Raw genomic sequence first — 20,656 nt, 5'->3', positions numbered from 1 at the left:
CAAAGCCTCCTGCTATTAACCGACAGCACAAATCATTTCATAGCTACAAACAAAAGGTATCTTGCAAGCCTCACTCTTGGAGAAAGCATTAGTAAAGCAGATGACTACAATAAACCCTCAATATTATATACTCATCTCACCAGACCTAGATTTGGAGGTAAGGGACTGGTTTTTCCTTGAAACATGAGATGTGTTCATGGCAATAACTTGTTTTCATAGAAGCTATGTTCCTGGCTGGGAGAAGAATTAAAGCTACAATCTGCCACTCATATCCCGACATCAAAACAATCCTGAGCATATGCTAATCTGGCTTATTACAAGGAAACCATTATGATCACTGAAAGATTCTTAAGTCAGCAAGACCAATCACCAATCTCACCTTGGATGCTGATGCAGGGAAAGAACGGTAGGGTAGGCACGAATACGCTGTAATAAGCCATAAGGTTACTTACATCTGTCACTATCATTCTGGTCAGCAATGGCATCTTCCAATGCGACAGACTTTGGCTTCTTGTCATTATTTCCTTTAGAGCTTTCCCAGTCTGCCTGGCTGAACTTGCAGACCTCTGAGTCTTTGGTTGTTGCATGGCCACCTTCTCTTTCTTTCATCTCCAACTCTGAGAAGCGCATCATTGCACGCTAGAAAGAGAATGGAGATGAAAAAAAAACTCACAATAAAAACTACTTTATTGACCTTACCTTACAGGAAAGCATTTCCAAAGAAAAGTCTGGTCAAAACCAACCAAAGTTCATGAGATATAGAAATTTTGTATATCTGAGTTGCACAAGACAAAACTTACAGTATCTATATGCAAATAATTGCTTTATTACAGTTACGTGTGTATAGCTCTATAGACGTGTGCATATATACACACGCTGTGTTAAAGACAGAAGTGTGCTCTTTGGAAGTAAACAAAACAAAACAAAGAAAACAAAAGAATGAAAAGAAAAAACAAAGACACAAACAAACTGCACAATGAGTAAAGACGACCATGGCCCACAAACTTCCCTTTGTGGATTTGGAAACGAAATTTAACTCAAAGGTTTATGTAAGATTCTAGTAATAAAAATTTGAAGAACTGACCTCACTTGCAGCAGGGAGACATAAAATACTGTCCTCTTGTAATCCTTCCATCTATGTAATTAAAATGGGCACTCAATGGATCATTTAGATAATTTCATCCATTTTTATAAGCATAAACCAATTTTTTCTTAACATTGCACAACAATTTGGCTATACTCATCTTTTAACAAAAAGTAAAAGAAAAAAAAAACCCTTAGGAAATTCCAGTACAACATCTCTTATAGCTCACTAACAAGATCAGTACAGCTTCTATCTGGTTAAACTAGTCTTTCAGTTGTTGGTCAAAACTTGCAGAAGCCTAAAGATAGGAAGCAGCTGCTGTTCTACTCCACCAAGTATCGCCTACTACGGCATGCTAATCAGAACTTGTAGGCACATTTGATATCTAAAAGTAAAGGCCAAGAAATCACAGTAACCAACAGGTTAACATCATGCAGTCTGAGCTGTCCTCCACCACACTTATTTACGTTATCAGCATTTCAGTGGAATTATTTTAAAGTTATCATTTAAAACAGCTTGGATACATGTACCTCACGTAACTACCGGCTACCACTACTCACATTCTCTTAACTGCCCAAATTTAACACATACACATTTATTATAAACTGCTAAGTTATCAGTCTCCAATAGGAGTCCTGACAAGAGCTCCCATACACCCCCAATACTGTTTCATACAGTTCAGTTTCAAAACTGGCCAATGCTGAAGTTATTGAAGTATTTCAAGACTCACCTGCAGCGCCCTCTGCTCTCTGCTGAGTTGGCTGGAATCTGCATACAGTTCGGTTGTGACACACTTGAATCGGTCACCTACATAACCAGCAGAGTTCGCAATTCTTTTTGCCAACTTAGATGGCTTGGGCTTCAAAAGTTTGCTATCATTAGAATCTAAGTCATCAGATCCATCTTTGGTATAGGTGGGATTGACGTCAATACTTGGGGCATTTCCCACACAAAATGGTTTGGTATCATCTTGGGCTTTACCAAAAGTTACAGCTGTACCATCATTTCCATGAGCTGGCTCCAAGAATGGAGCAGAAGGCTGAACTAGGTTCTCTTTGTTAGGGCTTACTGAAATGTTATCTTTCCTCAAGCTGAACACTGGTGTATTTGAAGCCTGTTTAAAATTATATGATTCATGGAAATCATTGCTCCGACCATACTCCTCTCTCATTGCAATAAACTCTCTGTGCTGCTGCAGCACCTGCTCAGCTGTGGGTTTGGGGGGGTCATCAGTCTGGTTGCTGCTCTCGGTTGCAAAGCCAGGTTTGGTTAAATTTGTTTCATTCTTAGTATCCTGCTCCTCTCGAAGGAGATCTATGTAGACCAGCTTATCGCTTTTGACAACAGCCTTATTGTGATTCCAGCTGGAGTGCAATTTCGGGTTCTTATCAGGAGGCGCCTCAGTATGTAACTTAGTGCTGCTAGCTTCCAACACTTCTGGAAATCTGCTCCTGAGAGTTGGATCCTCATAGCGTGGTCTTTCATGAGACCGGGATCTCCTTTCTGATTTTTCTTCTTTAGTGATCTCTAAAGGTGTATGGGGTAACAGCATGGGATGTACCATGCCCAAGCCCAGTGCATCTTGGTAGGTCACAAACTCAGGTCTACTTGTAGGCAGGGTATAGGGAATTCCTGGTTTGGGGGCAAGGTGCCCTGGAAATAGACTGCCGTTAGGTAACAATACTGGATGAGGGTAGACAGGTCCTTTTCCATGTAGAGAAAGAGGACTTATAGCAATGCCTTCAGGAGCTGAATATGGGAGGTAACTTCTAGGGTAAGGAATTGGTGGGGACCGGAAGGCCTCGTTTGGAGATAAAAATATCGAACCCGGTGGGAGGCCATTCTCATTGGCTTTGAAACTTGGTTCTGGATTACTGGGCTTGGCCGCCTTGCTGCTGTTACTATGCTTGGCAGAAGCTGCTGCTGTGATAGGAGGCTGACCGACGTGTTGTATGACGGACGGCGTGGCGTCTAGAGAGGTCCTGTTTGTCTTCACACAGTCTGTATTGGCATTTGGAGCAGGGGATGCGGATGCTGGGCGACCTGCATTTGACAAGGCCCCTGAAACATTACTGACGATGGTGTCGGTGGCACCCATTCGAGGACAAGAAGAGCTCCTCGGCTGTGGTATAACCCAGTCTAAAGCCTTGTTTTTCAGCTGCATGCTCTTGCTGCTGATGTCTTCATTGGGACTTGGACCAGGAACGACCCAGGAGGAGGGAGCAGTACTAATGATTTCAGGTCTATATATAGTACAGCTATTTCCTGAAGGAGAAACTGTTTCTTTTGGAACGTCACTTCCAGATAACACTATCCCACTTCCGGCCCTGCTCTGAACAAGGACTGTGGGGGGAGCAAGTTTTTTAATATGGTCAGATTTGGAAGTCTCTGCATCCACAACTTTTGATGACAAGTCTAGTGGCTTATCTGTGACATCTTTGGTAGCTGTCTGTTTTTCTAGGAGAGGAGGTGATCTACCATCCTTTCTCTCATGAGCTGTGGTTTTCCTGGAGTGCCCAAGGGCTGGCTGTGTACTTTCACCCACTTCGTGGGGCTTGGAAAATTTCCCATTGGAGAGCCTAGCTGTGGGGAACTCATTGCTTACATTCATATATGGCTTTGACAGAGTCACTGAAGAAGGAGAAGTGGAGATCCTGGCATAATGCTTATGGAATTCAGAGTAGGTGTCTGCAGGCTGTGAGGGAAGGTGGACTCGGGGTGATGGTCGGGGTGATGGTCGGGGTGAAGGGGGCAACAGGAGGGCAGGGTCCCCGGGCAGATTGCTAGTAGCTGTCTTAGCAGAAGTGACCCTAGGCTGCTTGTTGTTCTGAATGTGTGGAAAGGCATGTGAATCGACAGGATTTCCAGGACTGACTCCCATCTTCCAAGGTAGGCTTTTGTCTGGGCAGTGAACAAGAGGGGGAATGGCTGGGGAGGCTGAAGCGGTGGAAATCCTCATTGGTGAAGCTAAGGATGAAGGAATGTGGGGACTGACGTAGTGAGGTGGTGGCAGATACAAAAAACGCTCACCATTGGTACAGACCGGCGAATAGGCCAAGTGTGGGGGCAAGCTATAGGACTGCTGAGGTAGCAATGCCTTGTACATATTTAATGAATACTTATTTGGTGAGTCAAGGAAAGGATACATGGCTGGTGTGCCGCCACCTTCCACATAAGGACTCCCCCAGGGAAGCCTCAGGTAACTAGCACCATTGATGTTAAGAGGACTCTGCTTGTCACTTGCAGTCCTATCCAGCCCCAAGGTTTCCCCAGTAGGAACTGAACTTTTTTGTATTCCCGGTGGTGTTTTGTATATGGTGTTAAAACCATTTGGGGGTTTTCCGGGGACAGCTGATGTTTCTACTGTCTCAGAAGGATTAGGTTTGAACTGAATCTCTGGATTTCGTTCAGGGGTAAATCCAAGACTAGCTATAGCACTTGTGGCAGCGTCCCGTCCTTTCTCTGAGCCAAGTCCACACAAACTGGAATAGACAATGTTACTGGGGACTCTGAGTCCTTCCCGTATAAGTCCAGTCCTGTCCATAGTCAGAGCTGCAAGACTGTCAATGCGCTGCGCTGTAGATGCATCCACCTTTGTAGAATAAGAAATGCAAAAATTATTTGGAGCTCAGTGACTAAAACCAATCTTAACTTACCACTAGAAATGCATTCTTAACTTTCAAGGGAAACAATACACATGGGGTTGTTACAATATTGAAACATAAGGGTGTTAACACAAAGCAGGAAGACACCAAGGCTGTTATTCCCAACAGAATGGGAATGGTTTGTTGAGACTCACCTCTGTTCAGCTAGTTTGGAACACATACATTCCTTTATACTTCGGGCCTGTCCTGTCTTACATTAATTTGATAACGTATTTCATCCATTTAGCAGAAACTCTTTGCTACAACTGAGATAACAATAATTCTAATCTCATCAGAGCAATCCTGATGGGGTATGAGGTCCCTGAGAAAAACAATAAGCCTCATCATGTCTTCCTTTCTTGGAAGTAAAAAGGACTCATTAAAGCCAGAAAGAGACTATTCTATAAGGACAACCAGGGATGGGAATGTTAAATGTTTTATTTGTGAATCAAGAGCGCATGGGTCCAACAGTGTCTCCCAGTGAGGATGATACTACTGTCCGAGGGGATGGCCAAATGCTTCATATTTCACTGTAAAGTTAAACCCTATAAACCTTAAGTGTTGATTTGGAGACTTCAGAAATTTGTCCAGCTGCAACTGCTAATGTGCCGCTGCTTATCAGAGTAAAAGCTGGCGGTCTACCACTAGCCAAAAGGGCCCAAAAACATGTATAATTCTCCAGAGAATGACAGGATGAAAACATAACCTAGGAGCTTAGCATGCTCCTCATCCCTCACTATAAAGATTTCTCAACAGAAACAGCTAGTGTGTGTTTTAAAAAGTAACGTTTCCCATGATAAGGCATTTTTAAAAATTCATTTTAAAGCAATAGAAGATTGACCACAAAATCAGAAATTATGTCAGTATGACACCATACATCTCTTACCACGGTGTGGTTTAAGGGGTTTTCTTCCCTCAGTTCCAGTCTGGCTTTCGGAGCTTCACCATCACTTACTGGAATTTTCCTATTACAAAGGATTATACCAGCTGCATGAAACATTCCTCACTCAGGAAAACATTCTCAGATTTCCCCAGGATAGACCACTTCCTAATAATTCCATTTAAAAAAACCTGACCTACTAATACTTTGCTCTAAAGTAAAATATGACGACTACCTCCATTCCCCCAAGGATGGTGATTTTTGAAAGTTAAGTTATCTTGAAGGGAAGAGTTGAGTCTCCTTAATCTATGGTTAAAGGGAGTACTATTGATGCATATTAAATTCGTGGACAGACCTTCCATTTTTTAACAGCCATTAACGATTCTAACCTCTTTTCCCCTACACCAAGGCTCACTGGAAAGGCTGCTAGCTGTGAACTTTCTCATCCTTCCCTTAGACATTTCACCAGAAGGTGGGCTTATCAAGAGTAAAATGGTCCAAAAGGGACAGAAAGAAGCTCAACAGCCCAGATGAAACTTAAAACTGGATTACCTGAGATAATACCAAGAATTGATTGGTCCACAGAACAAGCTCCCAATAAAGTCTCAATCACTCTCAGAACTTTCCCCAAAGTCAAGTTCTTTGCCATGGACTGTGAAAATTAGTTTCCACAGTGAAAATAAAGTTATATTTGACTATCTATAAAGAAATGATTGAGAGAGAGGGTATGTGTGTAGGGAGATACACACTAATATCATACAAATGTCAGCTGTTCCATGCTAAAGAGAAAACTGCACATCTGTGCCATGCTGGTGCAGTAGCACTGAGCCTTATTGTCACAGAAAGCATTGATATACCTTGGTGCCAACTTCCAAATCCCAGGGATAAAACCGCTGACATGCAGCAGAAGGAAAGTTTCGTCATTCCCCAGAAGGGCAGCTTCAATCATCTAATGCTTAGCTGCCTCTACCCCACTGCTCCAAAATCACTGATTAGGAAGCAGAACTGAATCGCTGAAGGACTGAAATCAGAAGAAGATATGCTGAGAGGACGGGCAAGCCACAAGGAGGGCAATAAGGAACCCAAGACTTAAATGAAGAAAAGGGCGGCTGTTTCTCCGTTTATTACTGAGCAAACTATTTGTTTTAAACCCATATCCAACGCCAACCCACCTGGGCCCACACTCCTGACATTTAGAGTTAAAGCAGCATATAGACTGGGATTAATTCTCCTTCATAAATATGAAATAATAAATTAAGTACGAAAGTGCATTGAAAGGCCGCTTTAGGGGCTAATCTTTTAAAGGGCGTCAATGCTTCACTGAACCAGGTTGCCTGTTAAAACTGTAAATCAAGGGCTGCTGGCTAGACAGGCAGATCTTTATTTCCCACCCCTTTTGGGAAAGCTATGGCTGCTGTAAAGTGGTGGCCTCCAGGTAGGACCCAAAGGGAGATGGCCCAGGGGGCTCAACAGTCAGGAAAGGGTGTCTCTAGACCTAAACTGGGACATTTACCTCTCTTCATTAATTCCACACATTCGGACCCTTTCACTGTTCATCCAGCTATGAACATTGCCATACAGGGGGGTTGCAGAAAGCATGACGTCTTCTTAAATCCCAGCTTTTCTTCACGGTTTTAGGCTAGGAAAATAATATAAAAAACAACACCACCACAAAGTTGAGATGAAATTCATAGAGGGGAAAGTAGAAAGCAGGACAATATAGCAGGCCTCCCTTCAAGTAATTCATAATGAATGCCAAATTGGTGAGGGTAGTATGCTGCCAGCCTTGAAAGAGGAAGTAGATACCCAGCAGAAAAGGGGAGAAATGAAGGGCACTTCTAGGTCAAAGGAGAAAGAATTTTCCCAGTACACAACAAAAAAATTAAGGCTCGTTCTAGGTCCATCTGAAAATGAAAACTTCTCTTAGGGGATTTCATTTGAATTGGGAAAATGACAAAACTGATCAATGTGGACTACTATGTCTTCTAAGGATTGGGCACATGGGGAAGTCAAGCAAAATTCCAAAACACATCTTTCTCCTCTCTTAAGGATATAAAGCCTAACATTAATGACTGATCATTTTACAGGAACACAGGGAGGGCAAATCCAAATCATCTTATAGTTTGTGGTGGTTTTTGTTGTGTAGTACAGCTTGCTTATTTGGGGCTTTCTTTTTTTTTTTAAAAAGAGTTAAGGAAGCAAAGAGAGTAAGGCATTGGGCAAACACGGGCAAATATAGGCAAACACTGAATGGTGGCACGTGAATAACTTCAGTAAGTAACTTAAAGATCCGAGGGTTAAAAATAATAAATAGGCTGGTAAACCTCCACCCCAACTCTAGATTAGATTAAGGACCAAATCTGAGACTCTCTCACCTCAGTGATGTTGAGGGTGAGAATGGGGTAAACTCAATGACATCGGCTCACTTGGGGAAAGAATTCATTAGCCAACAGCCCAAGTATCAGCAGACCTGCCCCAAGTGAGGCGCTGGCAAGAGGAGAGAGGCACCAGAAATCCAGCTACATAGCCAAGTCCAGACACTGAGGCAGGACTGAGAGCCAGGAAAGCCTCTTCCCCTTTTATTTCTTCTTGCCATCTCCTACCTGCTGCATGAGTGAAGTGTCAGGACAAGCTGCATTTTATTAACAGGATTATCACAGCACATGATTTATCCCAGCCCAGGATTTTAATTGCTCTTTGGAGGTTGAGTTGTTTCTTTTGACTGAGTTTCTGCCTGAATCCTGCTGCTAAATGCTGGGTTAATAAGTAGGAATCCTTTAATGCCGAGGACAACCCTGGGCTCTTCCTTCCTCCCCATTTTTTTCTACAAATGTGTCACCCCCGTGAAATAATCTCTCTGTGCCCACTGGGGGAACTTTTCTTTCTTCTCTCCCTCACACACACCCACACAGTTTCCGAAAGCCCAAATGCTTTGCAAGTAGACACACTTCCTTTGTTAGCCTGAAAAATATGCAAATGATTGCTTTTACATTGGTACTGAGCAGAGCAGGGGACCAGATTGCATGAGGTCGATGGGAGGCACCACACATTCCCAGAGAACATTTCACTAGAGGGAAATGAGTGTGTATGTGGAGAGAAGGGACAGGAATCCAAAAGCTAGGAAATCCCTTAGCATTTATTTTTCCTAGATAGGCCTTTCATCCAGTCTTCCCACCCAACACCTAGAACAATGTGTATTAATAGTAGATTAATTGTACTCCACTCCCAGAATAGTATATCACTCAAAAAATGACATTGGAAAAGAAAAAAAATCCGCCGAGAGGGAGTAGAAATCTGTAGAGATGAGATAGGATAGTGTTATTCAAGAGTTATTTCACCAGGAAGACTTTCTTAGACAGATTTACTGGTTTCCAGATGCACAGACTCATGAGGGTGATAGGCCTGCAGCACCAGTCTGGGAAGACAGATTTAGGGTTTTCCATAAGGCTTATGTATGGAACCAACTAAGTTTTGGTATTTGGAGTGATAGTTTCAAACACAAACTACCCCCTACACCCTCTCACCTTTTTTTTTTTTTTAACTTAAAATGAGAATATTAGGCAGGGTAAAGTCCCAAGAACTGTGCTACTGCTCTTTGCTTCCTTATTACGGTATCACTGACATTAGAGCTGCTTTATGCCCTGATGTTTGCTAAGGATGAAGTGTTCTACAACTGTTGAGAGCCAGGCCACTCACTGAATTGGGCATCAAGCTAGGACAGCAAAAATGGGCATAGTGGAAGCCCTCTAAGTAAATAGTTCATAGGTTAAAGAAATTCAAACCTTCCCTTTTCTCAACCCCACAATATGTTTAAGGGCAAACATCCAATGGGGGAAAAAAATAATTCAGGCAAAAAAAAAAAATCCTATGAAAAAGGGGTCTAAGTAGGGGAGAAAGGCTATCCATACTGATTAAACTGGCCTCACAATTGCCTTGAACCCCCACTTTCATTAGGACAACATACCTCAGGCCCTTTCCCCCTTTCTCAGAGAACACTCAGCATCAGCCCCCCTTGCCCATCCCCCCCTCCCAGCGGAAGCAGCAGTTCCTGCTTCAGCATAAGAAGCACCTGATTCTAAAGATATTTAAATATGCCTTTTAAACCAGCTGCAAGGGGAAATGTGCTGGGTTTTTTAAATCATCACACTTACATGCTCCTTACATGCTCCTCCAGGCCTCTTCCTACAGGCTGCACAATATTATTACCTTTCAGATCACCCACCCTAGGCTCAAGGACGGGCTTTCTCTCCCCTCCAAGGGAGGGCCAGGGTGGTTCTTCCTCAATATTTGGGGAACCCTCTGTGAGGTACTAGGCCTACTGGGGAAAAAGGGAATAGAGGAGGGGGTTTCTTCTACTGTACAGCACTGTGGGATACAACACACACACATATTTATACTCTTCCCGGCCCCAATGAACTTCTTGTGAACCGCTCAGAAGTGGAGGTCTGTCGGACAAGCAGCGGCGCCACTGCCGGCCATAATTTCATTGCGATGAGCAACAGACTTTTAACTCTTGCGGCTCTCCTTTCTTCCCATGTCGAAGGAGAAAGCAGAGTGGGAAAAGGTCCGCTGAAAATCACCCTGGCCTCTTTTCGCCTTAAGCAAACAAGCGGCCTTGCAGTATACAGAGATCCTTACAACAGGCCACTGACCTAACCTCTGCAAACTAGCTGCTAGGAGCCACTGACCCCCCAAAATGTGTCCTTTTCATCCTCTCCCACCTTGCGGCTACCCCCATCTGTCTCTCCTATTTCTGTGTAGCTACAGGGTTATCAAGTCATCCTCTCCCTTCACCACTCTGGAGGCAATTTCCAAGGGATTTTCTTCACTCTGGCATTTCAATCTCTTCCCAACCTGACCCATTCCTACCTTTCCAGTCCACATACTGTGGTACTGTCACATTGGCCTACTCGCTATTCTGGACACATAATGCTCCAAACTCCCATCCCCCAGCCTAGAGTGCACATCCGCCTCCCATCCAACTCCCCCAAATCCCCAGTTTCCTTTAAAACAGCTCAATTACCACCTTCCATACGAACCTTTTCCTGATACTGCCTAGCTGATAATTCACACCTTCCCCAAACCACTCAAATCCTCACTACTTTGACTATATCACATACAGGTTAGAATTCTGGTTCCTTGAGCAGAGGGGCTTTTCACTTTTGTCTTTGCAGGATCAGTACTTAGCACAGTGTTGGCACATAATAAGCACTTCATAAATTCGTCTTGATTGATTTATTGAGAGTTTGATCTTTATAAGGAGCATGAGTATGCCCATGGCTAGGAACCAACTTTCTTCTATCAAATACTCCACTACAACATCCAAGAACTACTAATAATGCTGAGTGAAACAGTTAACTGATGATTCCCAACAGCCTCGATGCCTAGACTACTTTGGGGAAAATGTGGTGGCAAAGAATCAATGCCAAGCAACAAAAAATTATTCAGCAACTCCAATGTACCAGGATGCTCTGCAAGGTGCTGGAGATTCAAAGGTAAAATGAAACACTACCTGTCCTCAAGGACTTTATATTTGAGGAGCCAACACACAAAGGAAAGACAAGTGTGGAGGGGAGGTCATGCATCAAGAAAGGATACATGAAAACAGAAGTTTTAAACTTTTTTGTGTGTCATGACCCCCACGTTTGGGGTCCCTTCTCAGAATAAAGTTTTTAAAATGTATAAAATGAAAGATAGATGATTACAAAAGAAACCATTCAGATATCAAAATATTTATTTTTGAAGTTCACAGACTCTTAAGTTAAGAATTTCTTATGTAGAAGATGGTGCCCGAGCTGAATTTTGAAGAGAGAAAAAAGGATTCTAAGAAATAAATTGGGAAGGAACTACATTACAGGCACAGGAAACAGACAGCACATGGAGATGGGAGACAGACAGCCCATTGAAAACTAACATTTATACAGAACATTGAAGGTTTGCAAAGTGCTCTGTACATTTACCTTACTTGACGCTTCAGAACAACCTTGGGAGGTGATTCAAATATTCCCCCTATTTTCCAGATGAACTGAGGCTCACTCAGAGAGGTTAGGGGACTTGCACAATGGTGAGGGCCAAAGCATCACAGGCATTATTTGAACTCAAGGCTTCCTAACCACAAGACCCCATATTCTAAGCACTGTCAAGTATAGGATTTCCTTTCTAAAGACAAAGGTGTTTGCTATTACATAGAGAGACTGATTTATCCTTGCAATTCTCAGTCACATCATTCCACAACCTCCTGTTTTCAAAAGTCACATATTGGCATCATGGTTTGCACGATAACCGCCAGAATGCCAGTCAGCTGGGAGACAAACATTTATTAAGTGCCTATCATGTGCCAAGCACTGTGCCAAATGATGGGGATACAAAGAAAGGTAAAAGTTCCTATTTCTGAGTGCACAATCAAATGGAAGAAAAAACATGAAAATTATCATGTACAAACAAGGATAAATATATACAGGATTATACAGAATGCTCTGGAAATAATAGAAAAAGGTTAAATCAGGAAAGGTTTCCTGGAGAAGGCAGAACTTTAACTGGGACTAGAAGGAAGGCTTGGAAGGCAGGAGATGGGGCTGAGGCGAGAAAGCAATCCAGGCATGGAGGCCAACTGCTGAAAATGCCTAGTCCAGAATCTGAGGGTCTTCTTCAGTCACTGGATTGCAGAGTTCTTGATGGAGTTTAAGGTGCATATAAGAAAGAAAAGGTGGTGATGGGGGCAGGGGGAAGTTTGGAAAGGCAGCATTTAATGAGGATGCATGATGAAGTTTGTAACAAGAAGCTACAAAACTGAACCCTTGTTTTGGATTTTAGCTGATTTTAGATTTTACTTTTCTACTGAGTGAAGAAAAGGAAAAGATGAAGTGGAGCTGGTTTTGTAGAGGCTGACTGGTTGTCTGAGCAAACTGAAAACATCATAGTCACTGAAGTGCTCAGAGAATGGTACACCCCGTTCCCCCAGAAAGAAGTTGGAAAAAATGCAAACACACATACTGTATTACCGTATCTGTTCTTTAAAGTCTTGTCTCTTGCTCTCTCTGTCTCTCTCCCCTGTTTTGGCAATCCATTAAAAAGAAAACCAGGGAGATTTTCCCAATTGGGTCCGAACTTTTTGAGGCCTCATAACAAGTGATTCTGGCAGAAAAGTTCTATTAGTAGTGAACTGTCTTGGCATGGAAACTCACTAGAAAAATCCAGTTTTCTGGGAACAGTGGGTGAGGGTAGGGGATAGGAAAGGCCCTGGAGCCAAGAGAGAGAAAAGGATTAATTAAATGATGTTTTATTTGGGATCTGGAGACATGATGCATGCCGTGCCGTTTAGAAGTCCAGGAGTACGAAACCTTCACCAACCCTCACCAGCACATCTCTTACTTCCTGGATTGAGGATGGCTTTACTGCTGTAGAGACAGGTAAATAATAAGAAGGGATATACCAAGCGGCTTCCTTTTGGCACCTTTAGTCTCTATTGTTTTCCCACACTATCTTCCCGGCATCTTCCATTGTCTTGGCCTTGACTGATCACCAGCACGACTGCAGGTTTCCCATGGGTTAAAGCCTGCACATCATGCCAGTCAAGTGGCACCAGCGAAATAAAATGCAGTAAAAGCAAACCATCTTGGCTCTCAGAAATAAACGATACAGACTACCTCAGCTTCCTAATTTTCTCTAATTTTTGCTCAAGGCTCCTGCTAAGATCATTTCTAGATTTGTTGAAAAGCCCCGTGGGGCAGACTGAGCCAAAAAGATATGGGCGTTTGGGGAAGCTTAAGATAAAAAAGCCACCAGAAAGGACAGACAGACCTCTAAACCATTGATCTCTGGGTCAGGGCTGAGAGCCTGTGGGCGGCAGCAGTGCCAGTACCATGGCCCAGTGGGGCGGGCCTAGGACCCTCAGCACTCCTTCTAAACGCCTTCTCTCTAAAGGTGCCTGCCCTCCTTAGTCCACGTTCCTCTATAATACAATGTAACAAAGAACTGTTTCCCCCAGTCTGCTCAGAGGGAGGGAGAGGGGAGAGAAGGGCAGAGAAGAGTCAAGAAGGCCACAAAGTAGCCTCCTCCCAGACCCAGGCCGTCCCTGGCGTAACCACCGGGCTAACCACGAAGAGCAGCCCCAGCTCGCTCCCGGCCTCGTTCTCCACAACGCATCCTGAGTCACGCACAACAGCCATACATTTTGGGTGTCAAAAACGGAGCAAGTGAGGAAGATTCTATTTTGGGAATTCTCTTTTAGGCGGGGAGGGTGGAGGGAGCAAAGCCCGCTCACTCCTCCCTCCCCACAATGTCCCGAGGCTCCCGTGCTGTCACGTGTTGCTCGAGGCTCCCCGGACTTTCCACTCCGCAGGCTGGTAAACAGAACGCGGCCGGCGGCCGTGCAGTGCCGAGGCAGCTGGAGCCGCCCCCGCCCCCCTCCCCCCCGGCCCCGCCCCCGCCGCCAGCCCCGCCCCCGGCCCCCTCCCCCCGCCGCCCCCGGATGTGCGTGCACGTATCTGTCTCTGGCTCGCCCACGAGCTCAGCCTCTGACGGGCTTAGTAGACGCGAGGGAGCGAGCACAGAGGTCCGGACAGACGTGGCTCAGTCTAAGGGGAAGGGGGATGGGAGGGAAGGGAGCAGGGGCCCTCAGAGCTGGCCGCCTCCCTCCGTCAGTCACGCCTCTGCCAGGAGAAAGTCACACGGCAGCACCTAAACATGCTCCCCGGGCAAATATTTCTGTTCCCGCTCCCTCAACCCCGGCCTCCCCCGATTTGTAATAGTAATAAATTTAACCGCGTGAAACGTGAGTGGGGGGTGAGAGCAAACGTAAGAGCGAAAAGAGAGGGCAGGTCATTATTCCTTCACTTGGGGACAAGCAGGTGAGACGTCTGATCCGAAGCAGCCCGGAGCGGCTGGGGCGGGAGGCCAGCCTCCCAAGCCTCGGCCGTGCCATTGAACTTCACTCCTCCCCTTCCCCCAAACAAATCTTAGGTCTGAAAGAGAAAAAAGGCCCCCATTCCCGCTGGCAATCAGCAACAAAGAGATTCTGGGCCAGACCGGCCCGGGAGTGCAGCCCCCCAGCTCCTCATGTCCCCCCCACAACCCCGGCGCTGCTCGAAGCGAGGCGCCCAGAGCCGGAATGGATTAGACACGAGCAGCCAGCTCCAGCCCGAGGCCCAGGCCAGGCCTGGCTGACCCCACCCCTTCCCGGGCTTCCCTGGCCCTCCCCCTCCGCCCGGATTTCCCTTCTGCTTCTCCCCGAGACACAGCAGGCCAGGCCGGAGAGGAAGCCTTGCAGCGGAGTCTCTCGGGCCGAACCCAGCCGCGCCATTTTACACACACAACACGGGCGCGCGCGCACAAGCGCACACACACACACACACACACACACACACACGAGGTTTCCGCCGTAGCTGCTGCCAAGGACAACAGGCGGCGGCTGCTCGGTGGGGGTGGGGAAGGCATGGAGGCCGGGCAGAGAGATCCGGAGGAGCAGGGGCTAACGCGCACTTTTGGTTATTAAGCCGACCTTTCAGACCCGGGGCCAAGTCTCCGAGACAGACAGGCCTGGGCCTCCTCGAGCCCGGCCGCCCCAGGGGCCAGCCCAGAACGTCGCAGGCACACAAGCGGCACCGAGCTTTCCCCCCTCCACCGCAGGCATGCACCCTCCACGCGTGCCCGCCCCTTTGCTCGTGCTGCAGGCACGAAGCTTCTCGGGGGAGAACACACACGTTGTCATAGAAAGCTGGGCTACGATGGAAGTTGAAAAGGTGCAGGGACTTCCGCAAGTACAGGATGGAAGAAAACAGAAAGCAGGCTCGAGGCTGACCCACACGGTCAGGGGCGGGGCGGGGCTGGGTGTCAGGAGGCCGACACACCGCAAACCTCTTCCCCTTCTTCTGGATCTACTCCCCCTCCTCCTCACCACCACGGAAACCCTTCGAACAAACAAGGCCGGGCCAGAGGCGCGAAGGCGGGAGAGGAGGCTCCGCAGCCGTGCCCCAGCAGGACAGGAGCAGGCAGCGATCCCGGCAGAAACGGCCTGACCCCCCCGCCCCCCCAAAGAAAGCTGGGGCCCGGAGGAGCCGCTAGCCCCGGGGACTAGACGTCAGAAGCCCACCACCCCACCCGCCAGGAGAAAGCAGCTCCCTCGTTATTCAGCAAATGGCCGGCGTGAAGCTGGGCACACAGCTTGGTTGGCTGCCTTCACCAGCGCACCTCTGGTTAAAAGGTCGTGCTGCCATGACCCCGAACCTATCTTTTCTTCCAAGTTGGTCAGGGATGTATACTTAGAGTTTGGACAAGGCCATGCACGGTGTGCGGGGGGCCTTGGTTGGAGGGGAGCTACACGGGGCTCCCCCACAGAGCCAGGACCCCCTGCGTCTCACCCCTCGGGCGGGTCCGACGGGGGGGGGGGGGGGGGGCCTTTCTACCGCAGGGGATGGGGGGGAGATTGCAACAGCCACCACCTCAGGTTGGCTTTCAAAGGCAGCCCAGCCGTAGGGCCAAAACCAAATCCCGACAGAGAGGGCTTCATTTCTATTTGCCACGGAGACAACGGTGGCACTTTAAAAAATGGACATTACTTTGTAAACATTTTCCACAGCTCCTGCATCTTCTTTGAGAACGCTGGGCCACGTATACCAACTTCAGGAAGGGGGGACCGAGTAGAATCGAAAGGGGTTGTCCGGAAAAAGGCATTCAGTCTTTTGGGTTTTCCTTTTTAAAACACGAGCAGTCCAGGATCCCAGTCCAGAACTCTGAGCAGCACACAAAGCGCGGACGCAGCGCGATCCGGGCCGGGCCGCCGCTTCGGTAGCTGTTCAGCCCTCTAATGACCGGTGTTGGAGTCGTGGGGCTGAGATGCCCGGAACGCTCCGAGCAGACGCAAAGGAGGTCTGCCTCCAAGTCCGAGAACAAGTGACTAACACCTCGCATATCGCCGAGAGAGAAGGATTTCTCTCTAATTTGCATTGGCTTAAAAAAAGCCAACGAGCATCCCTCTCCTCGAAGACTCTAGCATCATCCTGGAAATGCTGCTGGGTTGCTTTAAGAGATTTGAAAGGAGGAAAAAGATGCCTGTTTTGGAGACTGAGACTTGTTTATCTGTTTGCCAAGGTGAAACTGGTTTCACAAGCAACATTCCTACAGAAAATGGCACCCGTCTTACATAAAGAGGCTTTATTGGGCTAATGTACAAAATTGACGCTGGAACTTAAAATGCAAGTGTGAGTCTGATACTTAGTGCCTTGCATATCATGAGTATTTAATGTTAACTGGATTGACTAATTCTGAAAGCCTTCATTTTTAAAACCAGGAGTTGAGGAAGGATTCAAGAAGCTGATTTAAAAACATCCTGTTGAAGGTCCAATGACCAAAATTTCAGAGATGGGCAGGACTTGACTCAGTGGAGAGCTCAGCATCTGGAAGATAACAGGTTGAACTGCTAACTCTTCACAGTTCTTTGATACCTAATATTCAGGTTTTAATTTGAGAGAAAAGCAGTGAAACAGGCATTGCTGGCTACAGCAGAACACTTTCTGGCGTGAGTGACATATCTGAACCAACTGCTTTTTCGTTCTGACTACTCAACGGTGCTTTGGCTTTGTACCAGTAATTCAGTGCAAGGTTTGAGGCAGTGCGCAGCAGTTTGATGTGTCACAGAGTGGGTGTTATCCTGCGCAGATTTGAGGATTACACCTCCACTTGAAGGCTTTTTTTACAAGGGGCTCCTGGAGGGGAGGACCCTGGAATGTCAAGAGGGAAGAAGCTATATTCAAAGAAATCTATAAACCAAAACCTATCCTGGTTATACAGAAGTATATACACATTTGTATTTACAATTCAGTAAACAACTGCAGGAGCGAAATTCAAAACAGTGCTTAGTCTCCTATGACAACACCCATACCCACGCCTAACTTCAAGACATTCCTGTTGAGGTATTTACTTTGAGAGGACCTTCCAGAGAACCCAAGAGATAAATAAAAATGCCTCCTTTCCAATATCCTTGTTTGCCTGCAGAAGTTGTTTTAATAGTTAAACTTTCATATCCATGAAATGAAAAGTCTCCTCTTTCTTTCTTCCACAAACTAGCAAGAAGCTGTTGGAACCTGGGTGGCTAAAATCCCAACCTCCCCTTCCCAGTCAGACCTGGAGGAATGAATAAGGTGGGACACCTTTCACTACCTCGGCCAAAAGTCCCAAATCGCTAAGTACATCAGTGAGGGCTTCAGAGTCTCCCCTTCCCGGCTCTGACAGACTGGAACCAGGTCCGGCTGTGGCTGCTGTGACTCCTGCAGCAGTGGCTGCTTCCCCGCTCCCATAGTGAGAGCTTTGTGTAAGTGCAGAAGAGGCGCAGGGCTGCTAGAGCTCCAACAGCTGTCACATTATTTGCACTAGCTGTAAACAGCCTTCACATTCCCCCCTTACCACATAGTTAAATCCAGACTAACAATCCACAGTTAGAGATCAAACCAACAACAGCAGCATTGTGTCTGCCTTCAGTGCCTTAACACCAACTACTGCAGCTGGCTCGTCCCTCTGGACAAGGGACCCCCTCACCCCCCCCACCCCATGTTTACTACAACTGATTATTCAGGCACACAGCTATCTCCTGTCTCTCCTGTCTGTCTGTAGCATATCGCCTCTCTACAACTCCTTTTTTTCTCCTGGAAAGGGTCCAGTCAGACTATCCTACTAAAGACAGATAAAGGAGGGCAGAGGGGATTTTGATGTGAAGGTAAAGTTCTATTCAACCTCATAAATTTGTGAGCGTACCAAAGTAGGGCAGAAGTAGAATTTTTCCAAGTTCAAGCTTTTCCCCCTTTTTTCTTTTTGTTAAAAGGCACTTACACAGGCAGGCCTTGGAATCCTTTAAGATAGCTTAATGCCTCACCTCTCAGAAACTGCTCAACTCACTGGACACTCACTGGTCGCCCCACTGATCAAAATGTCGCCTTTATGATTTTTTGTTAAGTTGAACATTTCCATAATCGTCATTATTAGTGCAAATTACATGCCTAATTGGTCTTTAAATAGATTTTAATTAAATTATCATATAAGGCTCATTTTATGACTTAAGAAAGGCATTAGTTTTCGTTATAAACTTTCCAGTAAGATAAAAAAAAGAGTAATATTGGAACTAACACTTCCTCTCAGAGAATAACCAATAGCTTACTGGGAAGAGGATCTTGGAACTTACCCTGTTTCATCTGATGACTAAGAAAGCAACGTGGCATTTGTTTACACACAACTTCCTATCTCTGTCTCTGTTTTTTGGGGGGGGTAGAATTGTTTAAAATAATGGTTTGCTTTCTTTATTGGGCATTTTAGAAACTAGACTAGTTTGTTCTCTCTGAAGCTAGTAGAAACAAGTCCCATGATGCCACGCTGCCATGTTGTCATAGTCCTTCCAATTGCAAAACTGTTCTTAAACTGGAAGCTGAATGCTCCTGCCCTCCCCATTTACTTTCTGCCTGTATTGTCATGATGCAAAGCAGGCAGGCTGTGCTTGTTAAATACCATGTAAAATGCTCTTAATAAAATGATAAATAAGGAGGACAGAGGCTGCTGGTTCCACTGATGTTTTGACTGGAAATGCCTTGGCTCTTATAATGTGTTTATGGGAGGGCGGACTACTCTAGGATTTACATAGTTTGGACATTTCTGTACTTCATTTATTCTTTCCTAAATGACGTATGCCCAGAGTTATTTCAAGTTTGCATTTGTACAGAACGGTTAAATGCCTAGGAGTTTATATAATTAAATATAGCTTTAAAGTAGACCAAGACAGGAACATGAATTCTGACTTCATAACTCCAATTCTTTACTTGAGGGCTGGAAGAAATAGTAAAACTACCCTGATGGTTCCACACCCTCTCCCTTGCCTTGCTTCTCCCCCCAGAAAAACAATCCACAGGTCCAAGGGCACCTGCTAAGTAAAGGTTAAGACTTCTTCAGAAAACTAAAACTAATAAAGGCCTGAATTGATTCCTCCACAGACAGTGGAAACCGTACAGTTGGGGACATACTCCTATTTATTGCCTTTAAAAGAAGGTAACTAAGGAGGGGGGAAAAACTTCTGGCCCAGTTTAAATCAAACAAATCAATCTAGTGTTCATGAAACAATGCTAGCAAATCCTGCAAAGAAATTCTTTCCAGGGATAGAGACCAGTGATTCACGCCTACTGAAGTTCTTTCCATACAGAGGCTTTTAGGAAAAGAAGAGGAAAAGGGTGAGAAGAAAAGGAGAGGTCTCCTGTTTCAGAGCTGCTATCCCCTGAGAGTCAAGAACCAAGTGGAGCTTGAGTGAGATGCTGACTGCTCCCCTGGGAACTACATGGGAAATTTGATCATACTGACTTATTTCTATAGCTTCATTCCATACAAACCAGGTCTTTCTTCTAATGTCAGGATTTCTTCCTTCATACATATAGATAGATAGATCAAGAAGAGATCCCTGATAGAGTTTATTGAAAACTCAACCTGAGAGCTCACACAACATTAGGACTTAATCACCACCAAACAAAAAGCATCATTTCGAGCTTCTCCTTCCTGTCACCTCAAATCTCTTCCCACTCCCAATTAGTAAAGAGAACTTTCCAACGATGACCTCAATATTTTGGGAGCCATTTCTGAATCACAAAACAGTGACAGAAAAGGCAAGAATATTTTGTAACAAGGGCAAAAAAGGAACACTTTTTTTGCAGACACTTGCTTGCCCTCCACAGAATCAGGGATTTGAGCTTTATCTGGAGCGGTAACTAACAGGTAAAATCTGTGGGTTACTCTGTCTGACCTAGGCTAGGGCTACATCCAAACTGAATAAGCATACTCCTCCTTCCTACTTAGCTCCTGGATCAAGGCAGAGACAAGGCAGAAAACTCCAACTCACAGAAACCTGACATATTCATCTGAGAGTGTATTAGGGCCCCTGCTATGTGCAAAACATGCTAGACTTTGGGGAATTAAATACAGATAAAGTGAGATAGTCTTTTCCCATCACTGGAGAATATGGATGGAGGGTGTGCTGAGGTAAGAGTCACTTCTTGAAAGTAATTTTCCCGTTCTACTATTTCT

At 45.6% G+C, this 20,656-nt stretch overlaps 1 protein-coding gene across 11 annotated transcripts in view; it reads right to left on the bottom strand.

Annotated features, from left to right (window-relative positions):
- Positions 1–20,656, bottom strand: part of BCOR (BCL6 corepressor) — a 145,189-nt gene that overhangs the window by 28,728 nt on the left and 95,805 nt on the right. For 9 of the 11 annotated variants that reach the window (XM_072615161.1, XM_072615158.1, XM_072615159.1 and 6 more), the window contains 5 exons: positions 7,122–7,247; positions 5,615–5,693; positions 1,815–4,676; positions 1,085–1,135; positions 453–639 (listed from right to left, as the gene is read on the bottom strand). In XM_072615161.1, the coding sequence (XP_072471262.1) occupies positions 453–639; positions 1,085–1,135; positions 1,815–4,676; positions 5,615–5,693; positions 7,122–7,207 (3,265 nt within the window). In that variant the 5' untranslated portion in view covers positions 7,208–7,247. Of the gene's footprint in view, positions 1–452; positions 640–1,084; positions 1,136–1,814; positions 4,677–5,614; positions 5,694–7,121; positions 13,991–20,656 lie in introns of those variants that run through there. The other 2 variants (XM_072615160.1, XM_072615164.1) reach the window with 2 other exon arrangements.

Source organism: Notamacropus eugenii, chromosome 5 (genome assembly GCF_028372415.1).
Source record: "Notamacropus eugenii isolate mMacEug1 chromosome 5, mMacEug1.pri_v2, whole genome shotgun sequence".
NCBI lineage: Eukaryota > Metazoa > Chordata > Mammalia > Diprotodontia > Macropodidae > Notamacropus > Notamacropus eugenii.
Note: the sequence above shows the minus strand (reverse complement) of the source record. Positions and strands in the feature narration are given on the sequence as shown.